The sequence below is a fragment of the Petaurus breviceps genome, unplaced genomic scaffold (genome assembly GCF_028583685.1).
Source record: "Petaurus breviceps papuanus isolate PSGF00001 unplaced genomic scaffold, PetGlider_PUasm1.0 90823, whole genome shotgun sequence".
Taxonomy (NCBI): domain Eukaryota; kingdom Metazoa; phylum Chordata; class Mammalia; order Diprotodontia; family Petauridae; genus Petaurus; species Petaurus breviceps.
In genome coordinates this window covers 5,314,600-5,339,106 of record NW_027187352.1, presented here as the reverse complement: position 1 = coordinate 5,339,106, position 24,507 = coordinate 5,314,600, and the positions used below count along the sequence as shown (strand labels likewise).

The 24,507-nt window shown below is 40.5% G+C and overlaps 1 protein-coding gene across 3 annotated transcripts in view; it reads right to left on the bottom strand.

The window, feature by feature from the left end:
• The window catches only part of LOC138148280 (2-acylglycerol O-acyltransferase 2-like), a 167,536-nt gene that overhangs the window by 141,904 nt on the left and 1,125 nt on the right, over positions 1–24,507 (bottom strand). For all 3 annotated transcript variants that reach the window (XM_069070872.1, XM_069070871.1, XM_069070870.1), the window contains exons 2-3: positions 17,325–17,503; positions 4,556–4,760 (exon numbers count right to left, since the gene is read on the bottom strand). In XM_069070872.1, the coding sequence (XP_068926973.1) occupies positions 4,556–4,760; positions 17,325–17,503 (384 nt within the window). The remainder of the gene's footprint in view (positions 1–4,555; positions 4,761–17,324; positions 17,504–24,507) is intronic.

Here is a 24,507-nt window from a genome sequence, read left to right as displayed (position 1 = left end):
CCCTTTGATCCAGCAATACCACTCCTAGGGCTATATCCCAAAGAGATCATAGAAATGGGAGAAAGACCCATATGTACAAAAATGTTTATAGCAGCTCTTTTTGTGGTAGCAAAGAATTGGAAATTAAGGGAGTGCCCATCAATTGGGGAATGGCTGAACAAGTTGTGGTATATGCATGCTATGGAATACTATTGTGCTATAAGAAACGAGGAGCAGACGGTCTTCATATTTACCTGGAGAGGCTTATACAAACTGATGCTGAGTGAGAAGAGTAGAACCAAGAGAAATTTGTACACAATTACAGACACAACGTATGTGTGATGACCAACTTTGATAGACTGGACTCTTCTCAGCAATGCAGTGATATAAGTCAATCCCAAAAGACTCATGATGGAGAGAAATACATGCATCCAGAGAAAGAACTAGAAAGAACTAAGTCTATATCCAGGTGGAAGCAAAATACCTGATCTTTTTCGTTCTCTTATTTGGTTTTATGTCCTCTTTACCATTTTTCATTCCAGCTGGTACAATCCGTCCTTATAACCTGACTAATGTATAATGTGAAAGTATTTATAGATCCTATACTTGACTATAAGCTGCCATGGGAGGGAGGGGAGGGAGGGGGACAAAATGTGAAACTCAAGGAATTGTGGAATTGAATCCTGCAATCTAAAAGGAAACAAACAAATTAATAAAAAAATTAAAAAATTTTAAAAAAGAAACAATAAAAAAAGAGAGAAGAAAACCAAATCACTAGTATTAAAAATGAAAGGGGTGAATATACCAGTAATGAAGATGAAATTAAAGTAATTATAAGAGTTATTTTACCCAACTTTTTGCCAATAAACTTAACAATTTAAGTGAAATGGAAGAATATTTACAAAAATATAAACTGCCTAGACTAACAGAAGAGGAAACAGAATATCTAAATTAACTTTGAATGGGCCATAAATGAACTTCCTAAGAAAAAAATATCAGGATTAGATGGATTTATAAGTGAATTCTACCAAACATTTAAATATCAATTCATTTCAAGTGAATTATAAAGGACCTAAGAAGGAAAATGCTATACACATTCAGAGAAAGAACTGATAAATAGAAATATGCACACTATGGCTTTACACACATACACACACATGTGCATGTGCACATATGTATATATATACATATATTTATACACATATATGTAAAATCATATAGAACAAATGTGTATATATGCATGTATATGTATATACACACATCTATTACATATATAGACACATATGTTTGTGTTTAATGGTAGCTTTCTCTAGTCAGGGGATGGGGAAGAAGAGAGAAAAAAACATAAAAATTACACAGCAGAAAACAAAACAAAAATTAGAAGGAACCACAAAAAGCAGGGTAGTTTGAAAATAATGTGTAGTATTTATTACATGGTTTTCCAGAAAAAAAAATAAACTGTGTAAAATGGAAATTCTCTTCTTTTGTTGTGCTATGTTGTATACATGGAAATGTTCTATTTTTGGGTCATTTTGTGTTTGAGTTTTAAATGAATAAAAACTTAATTTAAAAAAGGTGGAGGAACTTACAAGGAAAAATCCTGTTCTGGATATGAATCTCACTAACAAGAAAGAAGTTATTACTGGGATGGAAATGATGGAGATTTTCCATCCTAGCATTTACTGAAAGAGAGGAAACATTTACGTGGTCTGATATGCATCTTAGAATTTGAAAAAACAGTTTTCAGAGTTCAGAGGAGGATGCCAATGGCATAAAGTGCTTTGGAGAGGGGAAAGAAAAGTAGATACTCAAGAATTAAATTCTGAAGCCACAAAGGAAAATTTCCATTGAAGAAGAAGAATGGAATTTGTCTGAAGAAGATGAATGGGGAACTCAACAACTAACTTTGATTTAAAAAAAAAAAAAAACAACATACAGAAGATGGAAGCAAGCAACAGTACAGAAGATGAATGTAACAAAGATGCATGGTCCTATAACAATAGTGGGAGGAATGCTAAAACTCTGGATGAGCTGAGGTGGTCAAAGAAAGTCAAGAAAAACAAAAATGGATTTTCTAGTGATGTTGGCAGAAAAAGGAAGATAAAAGAAGGAAGATAACCTCCATTTGTGGGTGGGTTGGATGATAACTGATAATAAAGAGAACACAGAGCTGCTAAATTCTTAATTGGCTCTGTTTTCTCCACCATGGAGGATGACCTTTATACTGGAAGTGACATAGCAAAAATGACTAACAGGGAGCTGATACCCAAGACACAGAAGGAGACAGTAAGAGAACATCTTGCTCCTCCTGATGAATTCACGTCAACAAACTCAGATGAACTACACCTTTAGGTATAATGGAAGGTATAATGGCTGAGTTGCTTTTATGATATCTGAAAGAATATGGAAAATGGGAGAAGCAGCATGAAATAACAGGACAAATACTGCAAATTTAAAAAAAAAGAAAAGAAATCCAAATCTCCCAACTATGGGTCACAAATATGACTTTGATTTCTGGCAAAATTTTAAGCCAGATCATGAAAAGGATGGTTGGCAACATTTAGAAAAGGAAGCAGTGAGTACAAAGACCTAACATGACGTCATCAATAACAGTTCATGCCAAGATATCCTCATGCCTTTTTTGACAGGAGTACTAGTAGATAAGTAGGATGCTGTGGAGATAATATATCTAGATTTTAGCAAAGCTTTTGATAAAGTGTCTCTTACTATTCCTCTGGAGAACATGGAGAGCAATGGATTACTCAGTAATATAATCAGACATATTCAGAACTGGGTTGATAGACAATCTCAAAGTGTAGTTGTTAATAGTTCAGGGTGAAGGTGGCAGGATGTCTCCAAGGGAGGGTCTGTGCCATTAAACATTTTTATCAATGTCTTGGATAAATATATAAGTGGTAGGCTCATTGAATTTGAAGATAACACAAAGTTGGCAGAGAGAGTTAACACAGTGGATGACAGGACCTAAAAGGATCTTGGCAAACTAGAGTATTGGATTGACTCAAGCAAGATGAAATTCAATGGAGATAAATGTAAAGTCTTGCATTTGATTACAGAAAGGCATCCCCAAGATGGGGAAAGAATGGATAGACAGTTGTTCTGCAAAATATCTTGGAGTTTTAAAGGACTGCAAGCTCAGTATGAATTAGAAGTGTGATGTGACACTCAAAAAAGCTCATGTGATTTGGAATGAAATAAGAGGATACCATTAACAAAAAGTCAATCAACTGTTCTTCATACACTTTGAGCCAGTTACACCTACTAGGTCTATACACCAAAGAGCACAAAGAAAGAAGAAAAAGACCCATTTGCATAAAAATATTTATAGTAGCAAAAAATGACCCTGAAATTATTGTAGGGTGTATATGTATTGGAGAATCACTAAATAAATTATGGCATATGAATATAAAGTAATGCTATTGTGTCAAGAGAAATGATGACATGGACAGTCTCATAGCAAAACTGTGAAAGACCTCTAGGAATTGGTTTAAGAGTGAAATAGACAGAAGCAGGAGATATAGAGAGATAGACAGATAGATAGAGAGATAGATAGAGACACACACACATATATATATATATATAATTTATATACATATTATTCAATGCCAACATTATTTTAAAAAACTTTGAAAGATTTTAGAAGTCTGATCAATGCAATGTTTGGAGGACTGAAGATGAAACATGACAACCACCTCCTGCCAGAGAGGTGATGGACTTAAAATGCAGAAGAAGATACATTTTTGACATTATCAAATGAGAGACTATATTTAGACTATGTATGCCTAATTGTTATGAGGGTTTTCTTTTTTTTTTCTTCAGTTGGAATGGGTAGGGGGGAGTGGAAGGGAGAGAAATTACATGCTATACAACATAGATGGAGAGAAGAGACTATCGTCCCTCCATGAAAGTGGAAGTTTCCCACGGGTGGATATTGTGTATCTTCTCTCTTCTGTGACACCTTCAAAGAGTATGGTATAGTAACACAAGTACTGAATTTGGATTCAGAAAACCTGAGTTTGAATCCTAGTTCTGCTACTCAAATATCTGTTTGACATTAGCAGAACCAAATTCCCTCTACTGGTTTCAGCTTTCTCCATCTATAAACTTAGAGGGCAAAATAGATGATCTTTAAAGTGCTTCTAAAGGTTATTCAAACTTTGATATCTTTCAGAGTTTCCTAGATTTAGAACTGGAAGTGTCTTCAGAGGTCACTCATTTTATAGATGAGGAGACTGAGGCCAGAGAAGTTAGGTCACTTGTCTAAGGTCACACAGATAGTAAGTGGCAGATAAAGTACTTGAACCTGACTCACTTAATTCCATCCTAAGATCCACTGCTCAGTGTTTCTGACTCCAGGGGCAAGGTTCAATGACTCCCAATTCTTCTATGATTGACTCTCTTCTGTCTAACAACAATCCATCTTGTTACCTATCAGACCACTTTCTCTTTGGTAGAGAAGTAAGACCTATTGGCTGTTTTCTTTTAATACTGTTCCTTCCACTCTAAACCCTAAATGGGCAGGTGTAGAAGGGGAGGTAGGGTAGAGAAAAATACATACCTACTCTCATGATAATGTCTCTAAAGACAGGAAGCTGTAACCAAAAAGTCAACATCATCAGGTGGGAACGGATCCCTGCAAACATAGAAGAAAAATTGGTTCCTTCAGTACAGAAGTTGGTGAAGGCTCCAACAGACAGAACACCATGAGGATGGAAGCCAGCAATATAATTCTGGGTTGGGTCCAATTCTGCTGTTTTGACGAGCTGAGGAGACATCAACCATTTGAGCAATTAGCACCTTTCCCACTTCTGTGGCTTCACAAACCTTACTTTGCAGAATTCCCCAGGATGGCTGGAGAACTCCCCACTTTAAGAAATTCTGACATATGAAAATCTGAACTTGGGAATCATTATTGAAGAGGCAGTTATCAATACCAGAATAAATCGGAATTATAATAACACCAGTGGCTTAGATTTATATATTTATAGTTATGGGACAAATATTTATTTCCTATACACAAAATGAATGTTAAAAGAATGAGACAAGCAATCAGAATTCGCCTCAGTTTTGTACTATAGAAACAGCTCTGTTTCATGACTTCTGCCAATCCAGACCAAGACTAGGGCTCACTCTCCTGTTAGTGTTCATTTACTCTAATGAGGAAACTTTCTTTGCTACATATAGCCCCATTTGACAATTAAAGGCCCTTTGGAACTTACAAGGTAAACTTCAAGCCTTTCTAGGTTTTTCTGGACTCTTCTGTTTAGATTTCAATAATTCCTACTCAGTCTAGGCCTTTGTTTTTTCTTGTCAGAAATGCTTGAATGTACTCTATTTCATTAAAGACCCATTTTCTCCCTATAGGATTACATTCAGCTCTACAGGGTAAATTATTTCTGGTTGTAAGCCTAAGTCTCTTACTTTTTGGAATATTATATTCCAAGATCTTCTGTAGTTTACAGTGAAGTGCCAGGTCTTGTTTGACTCTGACTATAGTGGAATTGCTCATTTCTTATATTTATATTGCTTATTTCTGAGTAACTGCAGTTAAACATTTTTTTTCTTTGACATAAGAACTTTGAATTTTGTTTAAGATATTCCTAGGACTTCTCTTTTTGGGGTTCCTTTCAGGACAGGGTTTATGGGTTCTTTCTCTCTCTACTTTGCCCTCTGGTTCTAATATATTTAGACAGTTTCATTTATGATTTCTTGAAATACATTTCTAGGATTTTTAAATCATGGTTTTCAGGGAGTCTAATGATACTTAAATTCTCTCTCGACCTATTTCTAGGTCAGTTGTTTTTTAAATCAAGTATCTTAGATAATTTTTTCAAACTTTTGTGTTTGTACTAATATTACTTCCTGTCTCATGGAATCATTGATTTGTTTGATCTGTTCTAGCATTCAAGAAGTCTACTTCTTAGTAAGTTTACCACTCTTTCTTTTATATTATTTATTTTCCTTTCTTCCCACAATTTATAGGTATAACCAGCTAGCTGTTCATTATTCCAATCAATTTTTCTCTTCAAGGTCCCTGATTTCAATCAACAACAATAATGAAAATGCCTCTTATCGGGAGGCCAGATGGCTCAGCAAGTAAGAGCACCAGCTCCAGTGTCGGGATGACCTGGGGATCAAATCTGGGCTCAGATACTTAGCACCACACCCAGAAATAACTGGCCGTGTAACCTTGAGCAAATTACTTGACCCCGATTGCTTAAAAAAAAAAAAAAAAAGAAAATGCCTCCTATGTCCATACAGCTTTCTTGCCTACAAGTTTATAATCCCAGCAACATTTTCTAAATTCCTTTTGATGATATCATCTATCATAGTACAATGGTTTCCAGGTTTGACAAATTCTGCAAAGCTCTCTTCCACCATATCCCCATTCCCAAGAAAGGTTGCTATGTGAAGATGGAATAGACATGTTTACTTCCACCTGGAAGGAAGTACTAGAAGGAACAAGTGGAAGTTCAAGAGAAGTCAGTTTTTGATCCATATAAAGAAAACGTCCTAATAATTAGATCTGTTCGATTGTGAACAGGCTGGCTCAAGGTGAGTGAATTTCCATCACTAGTCATCCTCAAGCAGAGGCTAGATGACCGCTTCCAGCCTCTGGGGTGGAACAAGAGGGTTGTTATGGAAGGGCATCCCTCTCTAATGCAGATTAAACTAGATACCTCTGAGATTGATGAGTCCTTTGAGCTTTAGAGAACTCAAATGCTATCTCCTCCAGGAGTCCTCTGGTTCCTACTCTCCCTAACCCCTCCACTTTTACCCCACCTGGAAATTTACCTTCCCTCCCTTCCAACTTTGCCAGAACACTTGATTTTTACCCAAGGGAACTAGATAGCATGGTGGACAAAGAGCTGGGTTTGGAATCAGGAATCAGAGTTCAAATTCTGCCTCAGAAACTTATTAGCTGTGTTACACTATCACTTAAACTGCTTTGTGTCTCAGTTTCCTCATCTGTAAAGTGGGCATAATAATCTGTCTTACAAGAGCTGTTGTGACACTCCAATGAGATAACATATACAAAGCCTTTGTCAAATCTAAAAGTGTTTTAAAATGCCAATTATTGATATTATGATTATTATTATCACTTCCCTAATGCACTCCTTGTGTATAACATTGTATATATGTTTGCTTGCATATATCTACCTCGGTACTAGGCTGTGGGGTCTATGAGGGTCAGTTTCCTTTTTTAATGCTATCATTCCAACCTACTGAAATGAATGGGATATAGCCAAAGCAGTCCTCAGAAGAAAAGGTATAGCTGTGAAACCACATATTAACAAAATAAGAGGAAAATACATCAATGAATATAACATGAATTTTTTTTAAATGAGGAAAGAAATTAAGAAATCTCAAAACAGGCATGTTGGAGCAATTCTTAAAAATTAAAGGAGAAATAGATAAAATTGAAAAGAGAAATATGATGAATCTGATGAACAAAGAAAGATGTCTTTAAAAAAAAAGATTACCCAAAACAATAAACCATTATGATAAACTCCATCACCCCTAGCCTAGCACAGTGCTCTAGACACAGTTGAGTCTTTAATAAACATTCATTGAACTAAATGTTGTTGAATTGCAGGGTGTACAGGCTAGTGTTCTGTTCTCCAGCTTCACCTGTGAGTTCAGGGTACTCTCTGTTTCTCTACCTCAGTCCCATTTGAGGCATTGAGGGAGGTGGGAGAAAGATGAGGGCAGGAGAGAAGCATGAATAAGCCAAGCTGAATGTCAACATCTCTGAGAAATGTCCAGCCCAGTATGGCAGGAAAACTATGAACAAGACCAGATTAATGAGCCGTCTTCTACTGACCAGGAACCAAACCCTGCTAATTTCATCTGTCCCCTGAAATAGGGAAGGGATAAAGGGGAGCTAAGGTTAAGGAATGAAACCAGTTGGCTTAGATGATTAAAGGAGCTGCTATTTTTATAATTCACCCTCATTCCTTTGAGAGATGATAGCATTTGACAGAAGTCAATAGACTAAGCTTTCATAGAATCAGAGCTGGAAGTTCACCTAATCCATTTGCACTCATTTACTGACGACAAAGCTAAGCCTCAAAGAAGGGACAGGACTTATTCAAGGTCACATAACTAATAATGGCTGAGTGAGGACCTGAAGTAAACTCTGCTGGCTTGGCTCAGTGCTCTGTCTTGTTTGGGCCTTACTGTTCTATGAAGCCTTGGGCAAGGCAAGGACTTTCATTTCTCAGTCATGAAAAGGGTTCAACATCCTTGGTTCTGGGTTGGTTCTTTGTAAAGTATAAAATAGTAAAAACAATAGTAATACAAACATTTATGCTAGAGGTAAGAGAAACCCTAGGAGCCTCTGGAGTTCACTATTTTCAATCATTTTGAAGGGATATCATGTAGAGGAGGGATTAGATGGTGGGCAGGGATTGAGGTAAGCAGCAGAGAAGACCCAAAGCAGGAGATGAGACCAGAAGGGGACAGAATGGCACCTAGTGCAGAAGACAGGGTGAGACCAGTGCCCAGGCAACTTGCACGCAGATGTTCCTTCCTCAGCCATAGCAACAGAAAGGTCCAGAAGAGTGCTAAGGCAGCTCAGTGTCCAGGCAGACCTGCCTAAAGCACAGCAGGAGAGAGATGCTGTATAGTCAGTCAATAAACCTTTATTAAGTGCCTACTATGTGCCAAGCTCTGTTAAGTGCTGGAAATATTTGCCTATTGTCCCCCCCCCATTAGATTGTAAGCTCCTTGAGGACAAGGATTGGTTTTTGCCTCTTTTTATATCCCCAGTACTTAGAACAGTACCTGGCACATAGTAGGCACTTAATAAAGGTTTACTGAATGAATGAAAAAAAAATTTTAATACTATTGAAGAAGCCCCTGCCCATGAAGAGCTTACAACTTATGGGGGAGACAACATGCAAACAAATATGTACAGACAATCTATATACAGGATAAATAGAAAATTATTAACAGAGGAAAGGCACTAGAATTAAAAGTATTTGGGAAAGGCTTTCTATAGAAGATGGGATTTTAGTTAGAAGCTGAAAGAAGCCAGGGAAGCCATAAGGTAGAGATAAGGAAAGAGAGCATTCCAAGCATGAGGAACAGTCAGAAAAAATGCCTAGAGCAAGAGATGGAGTGTCTTGTTCATGAAACAGCCAGGATACAATGTCACTGGATCAATGTCATTGGATGCATGGTGAAGACTAGAGAAGCAGGAGGGGACTGGGTTACGAAGGGCTTTGAATGCCAGATCTCGTATTTGATACTAGGAGTAATAGGGAATTTACACTGGAGTTTACAGAGAGAGGGAGGGGGAGAAAGAGATTGAAAGAGAGAAAGAGAAAGAGTGTCTGTGTGTGTGTGTGTCTGTGTGTGTGTGTGTGTCTGTGTGTGTGTGTCTGTGTGTGTGTGTGTCTGTGTGTGTGTGTGTGTGTGTCTGTGTGACATGGTCAGACCTTCCTCTTAGGAAAATCACTGCGGCGACTAAATGGAGGATGGATTGGAGTGGGAAGAGACAACCATTGCAATAGTTCAGGTAGGAGGTGATGAGGGTCAGCCCCAGAGTGGTGGCAATGTCAGAGGAGAGGAGGGGGTATGTTTAATATGTTTTGCAAAGGTGAAATTGACAGGCCTTAGAAATGGACTCAATATGTGAGAGATAATGAGGAAGCCAAGGTGGCTCCTAATTTTGAGCGTTGAAGGACTGGGAGAATGGTGTTACCATCTACAGTAACAGGAAAGACAGGAGACAGGGGAGGATTTAGAGGGAAAGATAATGAGCTCAGTTTTGGACATGTTGCGTTTAAGATGTCTACTGGACATCCAGTTTGAGGTACCTGAAAGGCAGTTAAAGATGTGAGACTGGAGGTCAGCAGAGAGTTTGGGGCAGGATAGGAAGATCTGAGAATCATAAGCACAGACATGGGAGCTGTTGAGATAACCAAGTGAAATGGTATAGAGGGAGAAGAGAAGAAGGCCCAAGATAGAACCTTGTGGGATACCTACAGTGAGAGGGCATGAGTTAGATGAGGATTTGGCATAGGAGGCTGAGAAGGAGAGGTCAGACAGGTAGGAGGAGTGGAGAGCCAAGGAAGTGCCTGGGGAGAACAGCAGGAGGTAGGACTAGATCAGCACCCAGGCAGAACAGTGCAGTACCCAGGCAAGTATGTCACCCAGACAGTTCAGGGCACAGGCAGCCCTATGGGAGACATAGCAAGACACAGGGCCAGACCATTGCCCAAACATCATAGTGTCCAAGCCTCAGGCAGAACAGCAAAACACCTGCAGCCCTACAGGAGACCTGCCACCAACAAGTCTGATTTGCCTGGCTTAGAGTAAGTGATGGAGTCAACTCTGGGTTTGGAACTTTGTCAGAAGAAGACAGAAAAAGCGCTATGGTCAAAGCCATCAACAGACTGGGTCAAATATTCGGGAATTCCAAGAGAAAGTGTGGTCTAATCTTAGCCACTATATCCAGAATCAAGCAGGGCCAGCCCACATCATCCTAGAGCACAGGAGGGATCAAAGTCTGACTCATACAAAGCCCCAAAGGAGAAACCGAGACTACAGAAGTCATAGTCTTCCCTGAATGTACCTTTCTTGGGGTCTTCCAATCCTGGCCCAGCTTGTGGGTTCCCATGTCAAGTGGATACTTTCCTCCTTCCATCTCCCAGACCTTAAACCATTGCATCATCAGGGCCTTGCTTTTCCTAACTGTGACAGGGAAAAGTCTTCCTGTCTATCACTTCTCAGACAAATCTGCAATATAAAAAGGGCTTCCAATACTTTGACTCAAAGGAATAGATCTCTAATTTCAGGCTTCTATAAAGGAGGTAGAATCAATTCACATTAAGTCAAGTCAACAAGCTTTATTAATCATCTACTACGTTCCAGGTTCTGCTCTCAAGGAGCTTACAGTCCAATGGGGAGACAACATCTATGAATTAACAATATATTACAGGGTTAATTGGAGTTAGTCTTAGAGAGAAGGCATTAAGATTAAGGAGGAAAAGTGAGAGTTTAGCTGGGACTTGAAGGATGATGGGGAAACCCGGAATTAGAGATGGAGAGAGGGGGAAAGAAAGAGACAGACAGACAGAGACAGAGAGAGACAGAGACAGAGACAGAGAGACAGAGAGACAGAGACAGAGACAGAGAGAGAGAGACAGAGAGAGACAGAGAGAGAGAGAGAGAGAGAGAGAGAGAGAGAGAGAGAGAGAGAGCTGCAGACAGGAGTTCAGACTATCCCTAGTCTTTCTCTTCCAGCAAAGAACAGAAAGAACACCTACTTAACAGATAAAGCTAAGGTCCAAGAGGGAAAGTAACTTGTCCAAGATCCTACATGAATGCTAGAGTTAGGATCTGACACCAGGTCCTTGTCTCTAAGGATCATGTTATTCCCACCAAAAAATATTAGTCTTACAGTCTTAATTCTTAAAGAGTCTATAATTCTAAGTCAGCCTATGTAACAAGGACATTTTTAAGATGGCCCTCAGGCTCAGAGATGCCAGGTCACATTATGAACAAGAGGGTGGAATATGTATTTTTGCTAGGCCCCACTAACTCTTGAAACCCCCAAAGAAGAATTATGTGGTAAAGACAGAACAATTACCACTGAATCCACAAGATATAGTTGCCCAACAAGATAACAGCCTTGTGAGATAACATCCCTTAAAGAACTTACTTAGCACCCTTCCTCCACAAGCTCCCACACTGTGGGAGGGTCCAAAAACTGGTCCATGAGCTTATTTCTGGAACCCTTTCAGGGAATACCTTTCTGCTCAAGATACTCTGCTGATGCATTCCATCCCTATCTTTCACCCATATCATTGCCAAAAGCAGCAATGACTCTTCCTAGCCTAGCATTGGGTGTGAGTGTGTATGGAGAGACAGAGGGAGAGAGAGAGAAAGGGGAGAGAGAGAGAGAGATTAGTATTAGAATGGGGGATCCTTCTGTCTGTGTGATCCCCTAGGGCTTTCTTTTGCCTGGCATGTTCCTTAGGTTATGGAACTCTAAGGGAGATACTGGAGAAGGAAACAGCAGCATCTACTCCAGTATCTTTTGCCAAGAAAATCCCACGGACAGTATGGTACATGAGGTCATGAGGAGTCAGACACAGCTGAATACTGAGCAACAACCAAAGGGTCCACAATGTGATACCTTCAACACTACAACAATTACATTCAGACATTCACATTCTACAAAAGTACAATAAAATTAAAAATGCAAAAAAGCCTGTTTAACTTTCACAAATTTGTTATCAGCCATGAACAAAATACAAAGGAACAAAACAATATCCACAGCATCCTCAGAATATATAAATATTCATTTTTCAGTTAAAAGAAGAATTAAAATCTTGTTATTATGAACAGGATTGAATTTGTATTTGTAGCTACATATTCAATCCCTACGTTGCTTCATTCCCATGATGCCCTTAATATACCTATCCTTGTTTCACCTAACAGCATCCTGCACCATTATTTGCTCACAAAGTTGCAATCCCTTGGCCTGATTTTTTGGCTAGATGACCTAGGCTTATTGCCTGGGTCCTACTCTCTCAGAGCACCCCCAAATCAGAGTCATTGTTTACTCTGAACCCTTCATGGTCAGATGCCAGAACACTCTTTGATATTTCAATGTTTGCTGGCTCCGGCCTTTTCTTAATCTTTGGATACAGAAACAATGCCTCATGTAACAAAGAGCTCAGGGGGATTCCAAGAGAGCAAATTAACTGCTCAAAACATTTGAATACAGAGAACAAGGCATTAATTTTTAAAATATATACAGATTGCTTACAGAAAGTAAACAAACCAAAAAAACTGTACCCCAGACTCTATGTTTTAAGCTTTAATACACATTGTGGTTAAATTTAACAATAAATGTTTAACAATAAATTCTGTAAGGAGTGAGAGGAAAGATCTTCAAATATAAAGGAAAGGAAATTCAATAACACAAGACTATTCTGTACTCACTAGAAACCACAGACAGGGATGAAATAATGTATTCTTTAAAGAAACAAGCTCAGATGATCCCTAAAGATCCCTTAAGAAAGCTCAGGCCCTTTCCTATACTACCCCTGTTTACAGGGTCCTTTCTCTAACTCATTTCTCTTTCTTCCTCAGCCCTCCCCACCTCCCATCTTCTCTATTACTGTAGAGGGCAACAACATCTTCTCAATCTCTGTTTCCTTACCTCTAAAATGGATAACTAGGGGGCAGCTGGGTGGCGGGGTGAATAAAGCACCGGCCGAGTTCAAATCCTGTCTCAGATACTTAACACTTACTAACTGTGTGACCTTGGGCAAGTCACTTAGCCCCAGTTGCCCTAACTTCCCCCCTCCAAAGAGCAAAAAATTAATAAAATAAAATGTACAACTCATGGGATAAATGTAAAAATCAAATGAAAGAGTAGAGGACCTCGGAGGTCCTTCCCAGCTCTAAATTTATGATCCTATACAAAAATGACTGTGTCATAGCAACAATAACAGTAGCTAGCATTTGTGGAATGTTTTCAGGTTTGCAAAGTGCTTTCCAAATATTTCCAAATACAACCCAGGAAGTAGGTGGTATTATTAATCTCATTTTACTGTTGAGGAAATTGAGACAGACAGAGTGGAAGTGATGTGCCCAGCATCATGCAGCTGGGGCAGGATTTGAACTTTCATTTCCTAAGTCCAGCACTCTACCACTCTACAACTTGTTATCATTCAGATATGGGTTTTTTATGGCTAAAGCTCATACAGAATCAGTTACAGAACAGGGACTAGAATCCAGTTTTCTGATGAATCAGACCAAGGCTTTTGACCTTTCACCAAGATGGAAAGCAGATGGAAAGAAATGCCATCCCCATCTACTCCCTCTCACATCTTATTCTTATTGATTCTCCCCAAAGGTCAGGAAAAGCAACATCAAAAGACCCAGGGTTTTGTTTTTTTTTTTGCCAGGTTTCCTCCCAACTTAAATGCACCCCTACAATACCAAAGGGCTCTAGAAGAAACTGGAGTCTCAGGCAAAGCTAAAATGCAGTATCTATCTGCCCTCTGCTGGCCATTCTTTAGTACTGCCTTCACTGCTCCCTAAATTAGGCCCAGGGTCATGATTTTGTTGGGATCCTCACTGGCTGCCCTGAGGATGTCCCAGTACCTTGTATCCCAAAGGCTTTCAGGATCAGCTCAGAGGGTGATCTTTATTTCTGGTCATCCTTCAATAGGTAGGGGTCCCCAGGTATGGCTCATGTCCTGGTCTGAGAAGGGATACCTGGTTCCTCATCTAAAAGAGTGAGCCCTGCTGAATTTGGAATTGGACCGACCACCCAGGGAATCTAAGCATGGCTCCCAAACTTCAGCTTCTCTCAAAGTCTCCAGGCTGGGAGAAACTGAGACAGGCCAGATCATCATTAGGACAGAGGTGACTGGATTGAACCCTGGGGTATATCAGCTTTTCTGAGGCAGGATAGGGGTATAGAAAGGGCGCTGAACTTAGCACCAGAGGATCTGCCTTCAAATACAGACTATGCAGCTTAACACAGGGGGTCATTTTATTTCTTGGGGCCTCAGTTAGACATACATACAATGGAGTGGGGGTGGTATTAGAGTAGATGATCTCCAAAGCCCTTTCTAATTAACTCTAAATCCTTTGGCATTTAAAGCTCTTTATAGAAAGGCTCTAGCCTCCCTTTCCAGGCTGATGATGACACATTACACCTCCTTGCACCTATTCAGTACTCCAGTCACTTTTCCCTATACAAAACATTCCATCTCCTGTCTTTATATTTTAGGGGTAGCTAATGGTGCAGTGGATAGAGTTCTGGGCCTAGAGTGAAGACCAGAGTTCAAACCCAGCCTCAGACACTTAGGAGCTGTGTGATCCTGGGCAAGTCACTTAACTTTGGTTTACCCTAGTTTCTGGATCTATTATAGGTGGATAATAATAGCACCTACTTCCTCAGGTTGTGAGAATCAAAGGAGATAGTATTTGTAAAAAGTACTTAACACAGTCTGGAACATAACAGGCCCTATATAAATGCTTCTTCTCCAATTCCCTTGGCAAATTTGCACAGGCTACTCCCATATCTGGAATGTATTCCCACCTCAGTTCTGCCCCTTAATATTTCTTTTTCCCTCCAAGACTCAGCTCAAATGCTAGCTTCTTCAAGAATTCTTTCCTGATTCTGTCAAGGATTAGTTTCCACCCCCACCCCCATTGTGGTAGGGTATATTTATTGTGAAAACAATATTTACTGATCTGTCCATATCTAGGGAAATAGAAGTGTCTTGAAGTCAGGGAAGGTCTCACTATTACATTTGTATCCCCCAAGCCTGGCACACAGCAGTTTGGATGGACAACTCATAGAGCTCATCACATGTTATTAAAGATAGATAATAAGATGGGCTCAGAATTAAATTTGAGGACAGAATTTTATTTATTTTGTGAAATTATTTGTTTCTTTTTACAACCTAAGCTCTTCCCCCAAACAAAGGGCCATCTGTTTAGTAACAGCATGTTTTTATGTTGATACTGCATGGATTGCCTCTGTCTCCAAAGCGCTGAAGTTGAGGGCCACCAAAAAGCCAATGGAGAGGAATATTTTGGGAATGAGGAGGCTATGCCATATTACCTGCCAAGAACTAGGCAAGATGAGTAACATAAACAAAGTCATCTGAGCCAGATAGAACCAGAAAAGAAGGTGGGCTGGTCAGTCATGGAGTGATAGATAAAGCAAAGAGAAAGACAGCACCCAGACTCCAAGTGGGTCCACTCAAGGTTAAGAGAAGTAGAGGAAGGCTCCCAGTGCAGCATTTATGGGTGGAAGTTAACTGGCATCAGACAGGATGAGAGAAACATGGGTGGACCATGACTTCCATCTTGGAAGGATTACACGCATCATCTCAATCAAAGAGTTCCATTGAAGTTATAGTCTTAGATTTAGAGGTGCAAGAGAACTTAACCTGAGGCCATGAATTTGCTTTAAAAAGTGTTTTGGTAACTGTATTTTAATATATTTGGTTTCCTTTGCAATCCTATGTATTTTCTTTTATGCATTTAAAAAACATGATCTTGAGAAGGGATTCACAGGCTTCCCTAGATTGCCAAAGGGGTTCAAGACACATAAAAGAGTAAAGACCTCTAATCTAGTCTATCTTCATCACTTTACACTTTAATGTCAAAAACGGATAAGGTTTTATCAGTTGTAACGATGCTAAAGAATGCACGTTCCCATATGGACCACTGGATGTTTCCATCTACCCTCTCATCTTTTCCAAGAGATTATTCCTTCTATCTAAAACATTCCATCTCCCCCTCCCTTCTGGCTGCTTCTTTGCTGCCTATGAACATGCCCACAATTACCCCATCCTTAAAAAACCCTTACTTGATCTGACCATCCCTGCTAACTACTATCCTCTATCTCTCTTTCCTTTCAGTCTAAATTCTTGGAGAAAACCATCAACACTAGGTGCTCCCATTTCCGTTTTCTCTCATTCACTTCTAAACCCTGCAATCTGACTTCCAATTTCATCATTCAATTGAAACTGCTCTTTCAAAAGTTATCAATGACCTTTTAAAAATTATTTAATTTTGTGTTTTTATTAACAAGGATTTAACATCATAGAAGGTCACAGATGAAAGGGTTTTAGACTTCATGTAGTTCAACCTCCTCTTTTTTTTTTATTAAAAAATTTTTTTTTAAAGCAATTGGGGTTAAGTAACTTACTCAAGGTTACACGACCAGTTATTTCTGGGTGTGGTGCTGAGTATCTGAGCCCGGATTTGATCCAGGTCATCCCGACACTGGAGCCAGTGCTCTTACTCGCTGTGCTACCTGGCCGCCCCCATCAACCTCTTCTTTTTATAAGAGAGAAAACTGAGAACCAAGAGAGGGAGTACCTTGCCCAGGATTACTTAGCAAGTTAGTGACAGAACTAGAATCAGAACCCAGGTCTCCTTTCCCCCCAACCACCTCCTTCATAATAATACTAGATCATTTATGGGGTATCTTGAGGATTTCTAAAGTTTTTCCCTCACAGTCCTGTGTGGCAACTAAAGCTCCAAGTGGCGAAGAGACTGGCCCAGTATCACTTACAAGGAAGTGTGGCAGTTAGGACCTGAACCCAGGTCTTCAGGATTGTCAGAGTTTTCTGGGGACAAGCTGCTATTTTGGTAAGGTGTTCCTTGTCCCTGAAGATCTTTATGCAGAGGCTGGATCCTTGCACTGACCTAGACTCTGATGTCCAAAGATCTCTTTCTGCACTTGCCTTGAATTCCAGGGCTCTTTCCACCATACCATGGAGTCTCTCGTGACAATAATTCATTGTTTCCCAACTCCCCATTGAACCACTTACCGAGATAGGAAAGTAGTCTGCAAGGTAGTTCCACACACGCCATTGCTTCATAGTCTTGGTCTGCCTCCCTCCTTTCCTTGGGGTGTCTCTATCCAGGTACCACCAGGCTGAGTAGAGGATGCTGAGGAACCAAAATTGGGTGAAGAAGAGGCTAATGAAGATGACTGTGAAGAGTGGACCTGGGGAGAGAGCATGGAGATTCAGGGTTGAGTGCCCAGTTCCAAATGTGCATCCAACCATGGGTCAGACCATCTTTTTTGAGTAATGATCTTCCTGGACAGTTTTATGAAGAGACTGGATGACCCCATCAGGGAGGTTAGAGGAGATCCCCACATTGGATAGGAGGGCATAATAGGATAAGATCACAAACTCTGATATTTTGTGTTCCAACATCCCTTCCAGCTCTTAGATTCTCTGATCTAAAGTCCTTCCCAAAGTTGACACTCTATGTTCTAAGATCCCTCCCAGTTCAAACAATCTATGTTCTAAGATCTCTCCTAAATATGATATTCCATGTTCTAATGTCTCCCTCAGCTTTGACATTCTACATTCAAAAGATATATATGTACAAAACATATGGATGTATGTAGAGATATTGGAGAAAGAAATGGCAAACCACCCCAGTATCTTTGTCAAGAAAACAAAATGGGTTCATGAAGAGTTAGACTCAATACTTGCCCTCAAATTGTAAAATCAAAGATTTATGTTGTGGTTCACTGAGACCAGTTATTTCTCATCTCTTTCCCATGTATTTGGTCTCTCCTTCCTAAGTATACTTGTATTTCCTTTGTCTCTTTCCCCTTCATCTAATCGATTTCACAGCAGAATGATTTTGATGTTAGGGGTGAGACACAAAATAAATATGGCTGTTCCTGAGAGTTTTTTTTTTAAGCAATCGGGGTTAAGTAACTTGCTCAAGGTTACACGGCCAGTTATTTCTGGGTGTGGTGCTAAGTATCTGAGCCTGGATTCGATCCCCAGGTCATCCCAACACTGGAGCCGGTGCTCTTACTCACTGGCCGCCCCTTGTTCCTGAGAGTTTTATAATAAGCCAACCAATGAACAAACATTTATTAAGCACCTACTGTATGCAGAGTACTGTTCTAGGGAAGTTGCAAAATTTGAGTGAGACATGGTCCTTTTCTCCTGCGGCGTTCAGTCAATAGGAGATATCACACACACCCCTACATTATGTGATAACGTACATAAATGCACCAGAGAGGCACAAAACAATTTGGTATATAAGGCCTAAGGGAGAGGATTCTGGGAAGATGGTGGAGTAGGTCAGAAAATTTCAAGCTCTCAAGATTTTCCTCCACAAAAGAGATAAAATACTGCCCCTGGACAAACACAGAGTAAGCACCTCCAGGAGAGGGTCTGCTTTAACAACAAACAGCAAACTGCTTAAACAAGTGGTAAGCCCTAGGGTTAGCTGGGTTGGGAGGCTGCCTCTACCATGCCACAGGAACTTTTACCCCTGGGGCAGTGAGGGGAGCTCCAGCATCTAACCTCGGGGAGATCTAGAGAACCTCTACTGTCAAGGAACACCAGACCCAGCTGTGCTGTGGAGAACTGAGATGGGGCAAGAAGGAACCAGTGCATGCCCACTGAGTGCAGAAGCTGTGGGGCAGGGACACCACTACTGGTGGGCACTTATGGGAAGTTGGAGGTCAGAGGGGAGAACTGAAGAAGATCAAAGGCCAGAAGCACCATCCCCTCATACTCCCGGATTAGAAGTGATTATAAAAACTAAATTATTACCCCCAAAAAATGCACAGGCAAAAGAGAAAGAATCCAACCATAGAGAACCGCTAGGGAAATAGAGAAGACCAGGGTTCATCTTCAGAGGAGGATACTGAAGTAAAGAAACCCTCTTCTACCCCAAAGAGCAACCCTAACCTTCTTAGTGGGTAACCTCTTCATTTTTATGGTTCCCTGACCAGGAAACACTGCTAATCTCGAGTTCTTCTCAAGCTGGACCAGAAGGTACACCAGCCTCTCTTTTTCCCTAGTACCTTGGAAGTGCAGTTTTTTTTGTTGTTTTGTTTTGTGGCTTTTTTTGTGTATTGTTTTTTTTTTTAACCTGACCTCTCAGGTCCCATTAGGTCAGACAGCTAAGAGGCTGTTTTGTGCTCAGTCTGACCTCAAGTTCTTGTTCCTGTTTGGTTATTTTGGAGAACATGGACATGTGAGCAGTTTCTGAAGAATGGAAGATAAGGACAGATGCCACATCTGGAAGTGTAAGTCATAGTCTTTCAATTCTCTTGGCACTAGGGAATTGGGAAAACTTTAGGTACTTTTTTGTGGTGTTTTTTTTTCATTTGTTTTTCGAGGCTTACCCTCAAACCTTCCTATGCCTGTTGGTCACCTTTGGGATGTCTTTTATAACACTGGAAAAAATTTAGTTGCTCTGGAAACCCCAAGATACCAACACACCAGGTCCTGCCAAATGAATTCGATTCAAGTCTTCTCTCAGCCAAAGAAAGGTAAAGTTATTACAAGTTCACTTGTATTAGACACAGAGTTAAGTCTGTATTAGGTCATTCTATGGCGCTCTCACAGCACTCTCACTATTCTATGGCATTCTATGGCATTGTCACTCTTCCATGGTGTTCTATGGCGCTCTCCCTCTTCTATGGCGCTCTCACTATTCCATGGCACTCTCACAAACATGAAGACAACACAGGGTCTTATATACAGAAGGTTGTGGGAGGAATCTAGGGGTGGTCTAGAGGAGGAGTTTGGGGAGGGTCTTCAGGAGGAGTTAATGAGGTCAATGAGTGATTAAGGGTGGGAAGTAGCTGGAGACTACAAACAATGGTGGGCCAGGCCAGTTCAAAGGTGGGAAGTCTAGTAACAGACTTGCCTCATCACATGGGATGATTTAATCAAGAGTCCAAGGGAGGTTCCCAGAGCCTATATCTCAAGGACTCAAGGAGAGCTTGAGGGGGCTCCCAGAGCCCATACCTCATCAGGTCTAAGAGGGGAAAATATATATACATCTAGAAAAAGTATAAAAGTCTTTTAAATTTAGAAAGAAATAAAACTCTAAGGGGATAGGGAGGGGAGAGAAGATAAAGGAGGGATCTTTAGAGTAGAAGGTGAGGGAATAAGTTAAAAGAGGGTATAGAAGGGTATTTACATTTAGGGGAATAGGAGGATGAGGGAGGGAGCTTTAGAGAGGAGGGGCATGGAGTAGTTCAAAGGAGTGTGTCTAAAAGGGTATTTAGATTTAGGGAAATGGGAGGATAAGGGAGGGATTCCTGGTGTGAGGGGAGGTTAAGTACTTCAACCTCTGTGACCTACACAGAGCAGGTAAAGGAAGCAAGATAGCAGATAGAAGTAAAGTAGAGGAGTTAGGAGAGATAGGAAAAAAAGAGATATGCCCCAACATAAAAACAAGATTAGAAGTAGAATCTCTTAGGGAAAGTATATGTTTATACATGTGTATATATGTATACGTGTATGTATATACCTATATATATATATATATATATATCCATCCTTAATTGTAGCCCTGGGCTGGTGGGTAGGGGGGAGGAATGGAGAAAATAAAAAAAAAAGAAAAATATATAAGGCCCAGAAGGAAGGTTGTTGATGATTCATTAAAAGGAAATAGTGGAAGATTTTGTGGAGGAAGTCAAATCTGAGTTGTCCTATTAAAGATGAAGGGAGAGAGAGAGAGGTGACATTCCAGACACAGGGAATGGAATGGGGGTGCTATAAAGAAGGGGAAGCAAAGGGAAGGGCTGGCAGAGAATTTGTCCAGATTTGCCAGAACATAGATTGAGAGCAGGTGTAAGACAAGACTGGAGGGGGCAACTAGGTGGCACAGTGGATAGAGCACTGGCCCTGCAGTCAGGAGAACCTGAATTTTAATCTGACCTCAGAAACTTGACATTTATTAGCTGTGTGACCTTGGGCAAGTCACTTAATCTTCATTGCCTCAAAAAAAAAAAACCCGACAGGACTGGAAAAGTAGGTGACACTGGACTGTGGTGGGCCCTGACTGACAGGCAGAGGAATTTGGACTTTCCTCATTAGGTAATAGAGAGCCACTGAAAAATGTTTAGCAGAAAAATCTTTCCTTTTAATCCCACAAACTCCTGCTCCATCTTCTCTACAATGCTCCTCTCCAACCTGGCAAGTACTGCTCTGGTAATGGTCCCTTCAAGGCCCTCTCTCCTCATACCTCAAGCAGCCTGATCCCTGATGGCCACCTCTTTCCCCACTGCTGAGTCTGTGGGAGTCCTTAGATGGGACTCTCCTATCCTCCTTCTCCTCCTTTCCCTTCTCTTTATCCATTTTTCCAACAATACTGGGGCCTTTGGGACAGATGGAGACTGAACTGGGGAAACTTGAGTCTATCAATCAATCAATAAGTATTTAAGTGTCTGCTATGTGTCAGTCACATCTTCCCTTTTACATGCTGGACTCTCCTCCTGCTTCCTCTAGTTCCTCCTTTTCCTCTCTCCCTTCTCCTTTTCCTCTTTCTTCTCTACTTCTCTTCTTTCTCCCTTTCTTGTTCCTTTCCCTTCTTTTTTTATTCTCCTTATCCCTTTCTTTCCTCTTCCTACTTCTCCATCTCTTCTTCCTCCATTTCATCTTCTTCTCTGTGTTCTTCCTCTGCTTTTCTTTCTCTTCCTTCTACATTGCCTCCTCCTTTTTCTTCATCCTCATCCCTTTTTCTTGCTCCTTTCTTTTCTTTCTCCCTTTCCTTCTCTCTATTTTCTCCTCCATTCCCTCATTCATTTCCTCCTTCTTTCTTTATTCCTCCTCCTCCAAGTGCCAAGGAATAGCCTTGTATCCCAAATTCTAGGCCGGTCTCCCACCTAGAAAAGAAGGATCAGGTTGCTGGAGAACACCTCAAAAAATACCCTTATTATCAGAGAGAATGCAGTTATCCCTAAAAAGAATAAAGAGAAGGGAAAAAAAAAGAATAAAAAGAAGCTTAAATTCCTATGTCAGGAGGTAGAAGACTGGAAGAATGAAATACAGAAAAGGAAGAAAGGTCACAGAGTCCTTAGTGACAGGCAGATTTCCATTTAAGATTTTTTTTTAAAACTAGCTTGTATAGAATAGTAATAATTGAGTTCACGTACATTATCTCATTTGAGGCTCATGACAACCTTATGAGTTAAGCTCTATGGGATTATTATCCCATTTTACAGATGAGAAAGCTGAGGCTCAGAGAGATTAAAAAATACTTCCAGAGGTTGTAAAACTAGTAGAAGAAATAGTACTCAAAATCAGGTCATTTTGATTCTAAGTTCAACCTTCTTTCCCCTAGGTCACATTACCACCACAAAGATGAGAGCTGACATTCATATAGTGTTTTAAAGCTTTAAAAGTTACACACCTTGTTTCATTTGATTCTCACAACAACCCTATATGGTAAGTGCTATAGGCATTTATATCATCATCCTAATTGTACAGATAAGAAAACTGAGATTTAGAGAGGTAGAGCAACTTCCTTACAATATCACAACCAAAGGCAGGATTTGAACCTCTGTCTCTCCTGACTCCACATTCATTTCTCTTTCTATTCTACCATACTAGATTTAAGAAATCAGACCTGTCTCCAGATGGAAAGGGCTGACATGAAAGATAGTGAGTTCCCCCTCACTAGAGGTATTCAAGTAAAGGCTGGATATCCACTTGTCAGGGAAGTTATGGAAGAGATTTCTCTTGGGGCAGGAGTTGGACTAGATGCTCTCTGGATTCCTATTAAGTCTCAACAAATAGAGATGGGCTGGGCAAAGGAACTCATAGAATACAGAATCTCAAAACTGAAAAGGAATTCAGCTAGTCTAACTTACAGCTAAAGAGTATCCCTCAGCTTCCAACTGAAGACCTCCAATGACACGGAAATCACAACCTTCCCAGAGCTGAGTGTTCCACTCTAGGGCAAATGTTAGGGATTTCTTGCATCAGTTCTAAATCTGCTTTTTGGACACTCCCCTTTTCTGATCCTATTTTTGCTTTCCAGAACCAAACAGAAAATTCCTCTTTTCTTTGACAACTCTTCAAATACTTTACTTGAAGACTGCTTTTATGTGTCTCCTAAGTCTTATCTTCAGGATAAATATCTTGTTCTTTCACTGATCCTTCTGGGGCATTATTTCTGCCAATTTGGCCACTCTCCTCTGGATGCCCCACCTTGTCAATGTCTTTCCTAAAATGCAATGCCCAGAAGTGAGCCTAATATACTCCAAATGGAGTCTGACCAGATAAGGGTAAAGTGGGCTAAGCACCAGCCCTAGGCACTATGACTCCCTCAACGAAGCTGAAGATTTATAGTAGCTGTTTTTCCAACCATGTCATACAATTCGCTCCTATTGATTTGGTTGTTTCACTAAAGCCCTCAGATCTTTTCCAAGTTTCTGTCTAGCTCTGTTTTCCCTATCCTGTATTCTTTCTATCAGGTGCAGAACTTTCTTTTTCTGATGTTTGTCTTATGAAATTCAGCCCATTATTACAGCCTATCATGATTTTTTAGATCCTATCAGCCAACTTCTTAGCTCCTCCTCCTAGCTTTGAGCCACTTTCAAATTGGACAAGCTTGCCACTTCTGTCTCTATCCAAATCACTGACAAAAATGGGGGTGGGGGGGCAGAGACACCCCCCCAGAGCACTGCACTGAATGAACTTTCCTTTCTTGCTCTTCTTCTCCTTCATCACAACTGAAACCTGGAGGAAGAAATCAGCTGGGAAAAGGATCTCTCAGTCTTCTGCTCTACCAGCCTGTCCTCTTCTCTCTTTCATGATCAGGGCATATACATCTTTTCTCCAACCTTTAACTGACTTTCAGAGCTTCCACTGAATCCCCTCAACTTTCAGGGTTGGAAGGTGTCTATGGATTATCTAGTCCAGCTGCCTGATTTTATGGAGGAGAAAACTAAGTCTAGGAGGGAACGGGTGCTTTGTCCAAGGTCACACCAGTAGAAAGTGACAAAGCTAGGACTACACATCTCTTGATCCTTCTAATATCCCAGGCTTTCCTCCTCTCCTTCCTTTCCCAACCAGCACGACGAGGGAGGTAGGGGGAAGGGACTCTAGGCAGAAGGACCCTCATATTGATTTCCAATATGCCTTTGCTGTTCCTCCCCTCTCCATCCCCTTTCTTCTCCCCCGAAGAGAAAGGGGTGGGCTGCCCAAGGTTGGGAAGATAGGAATAAGGGGG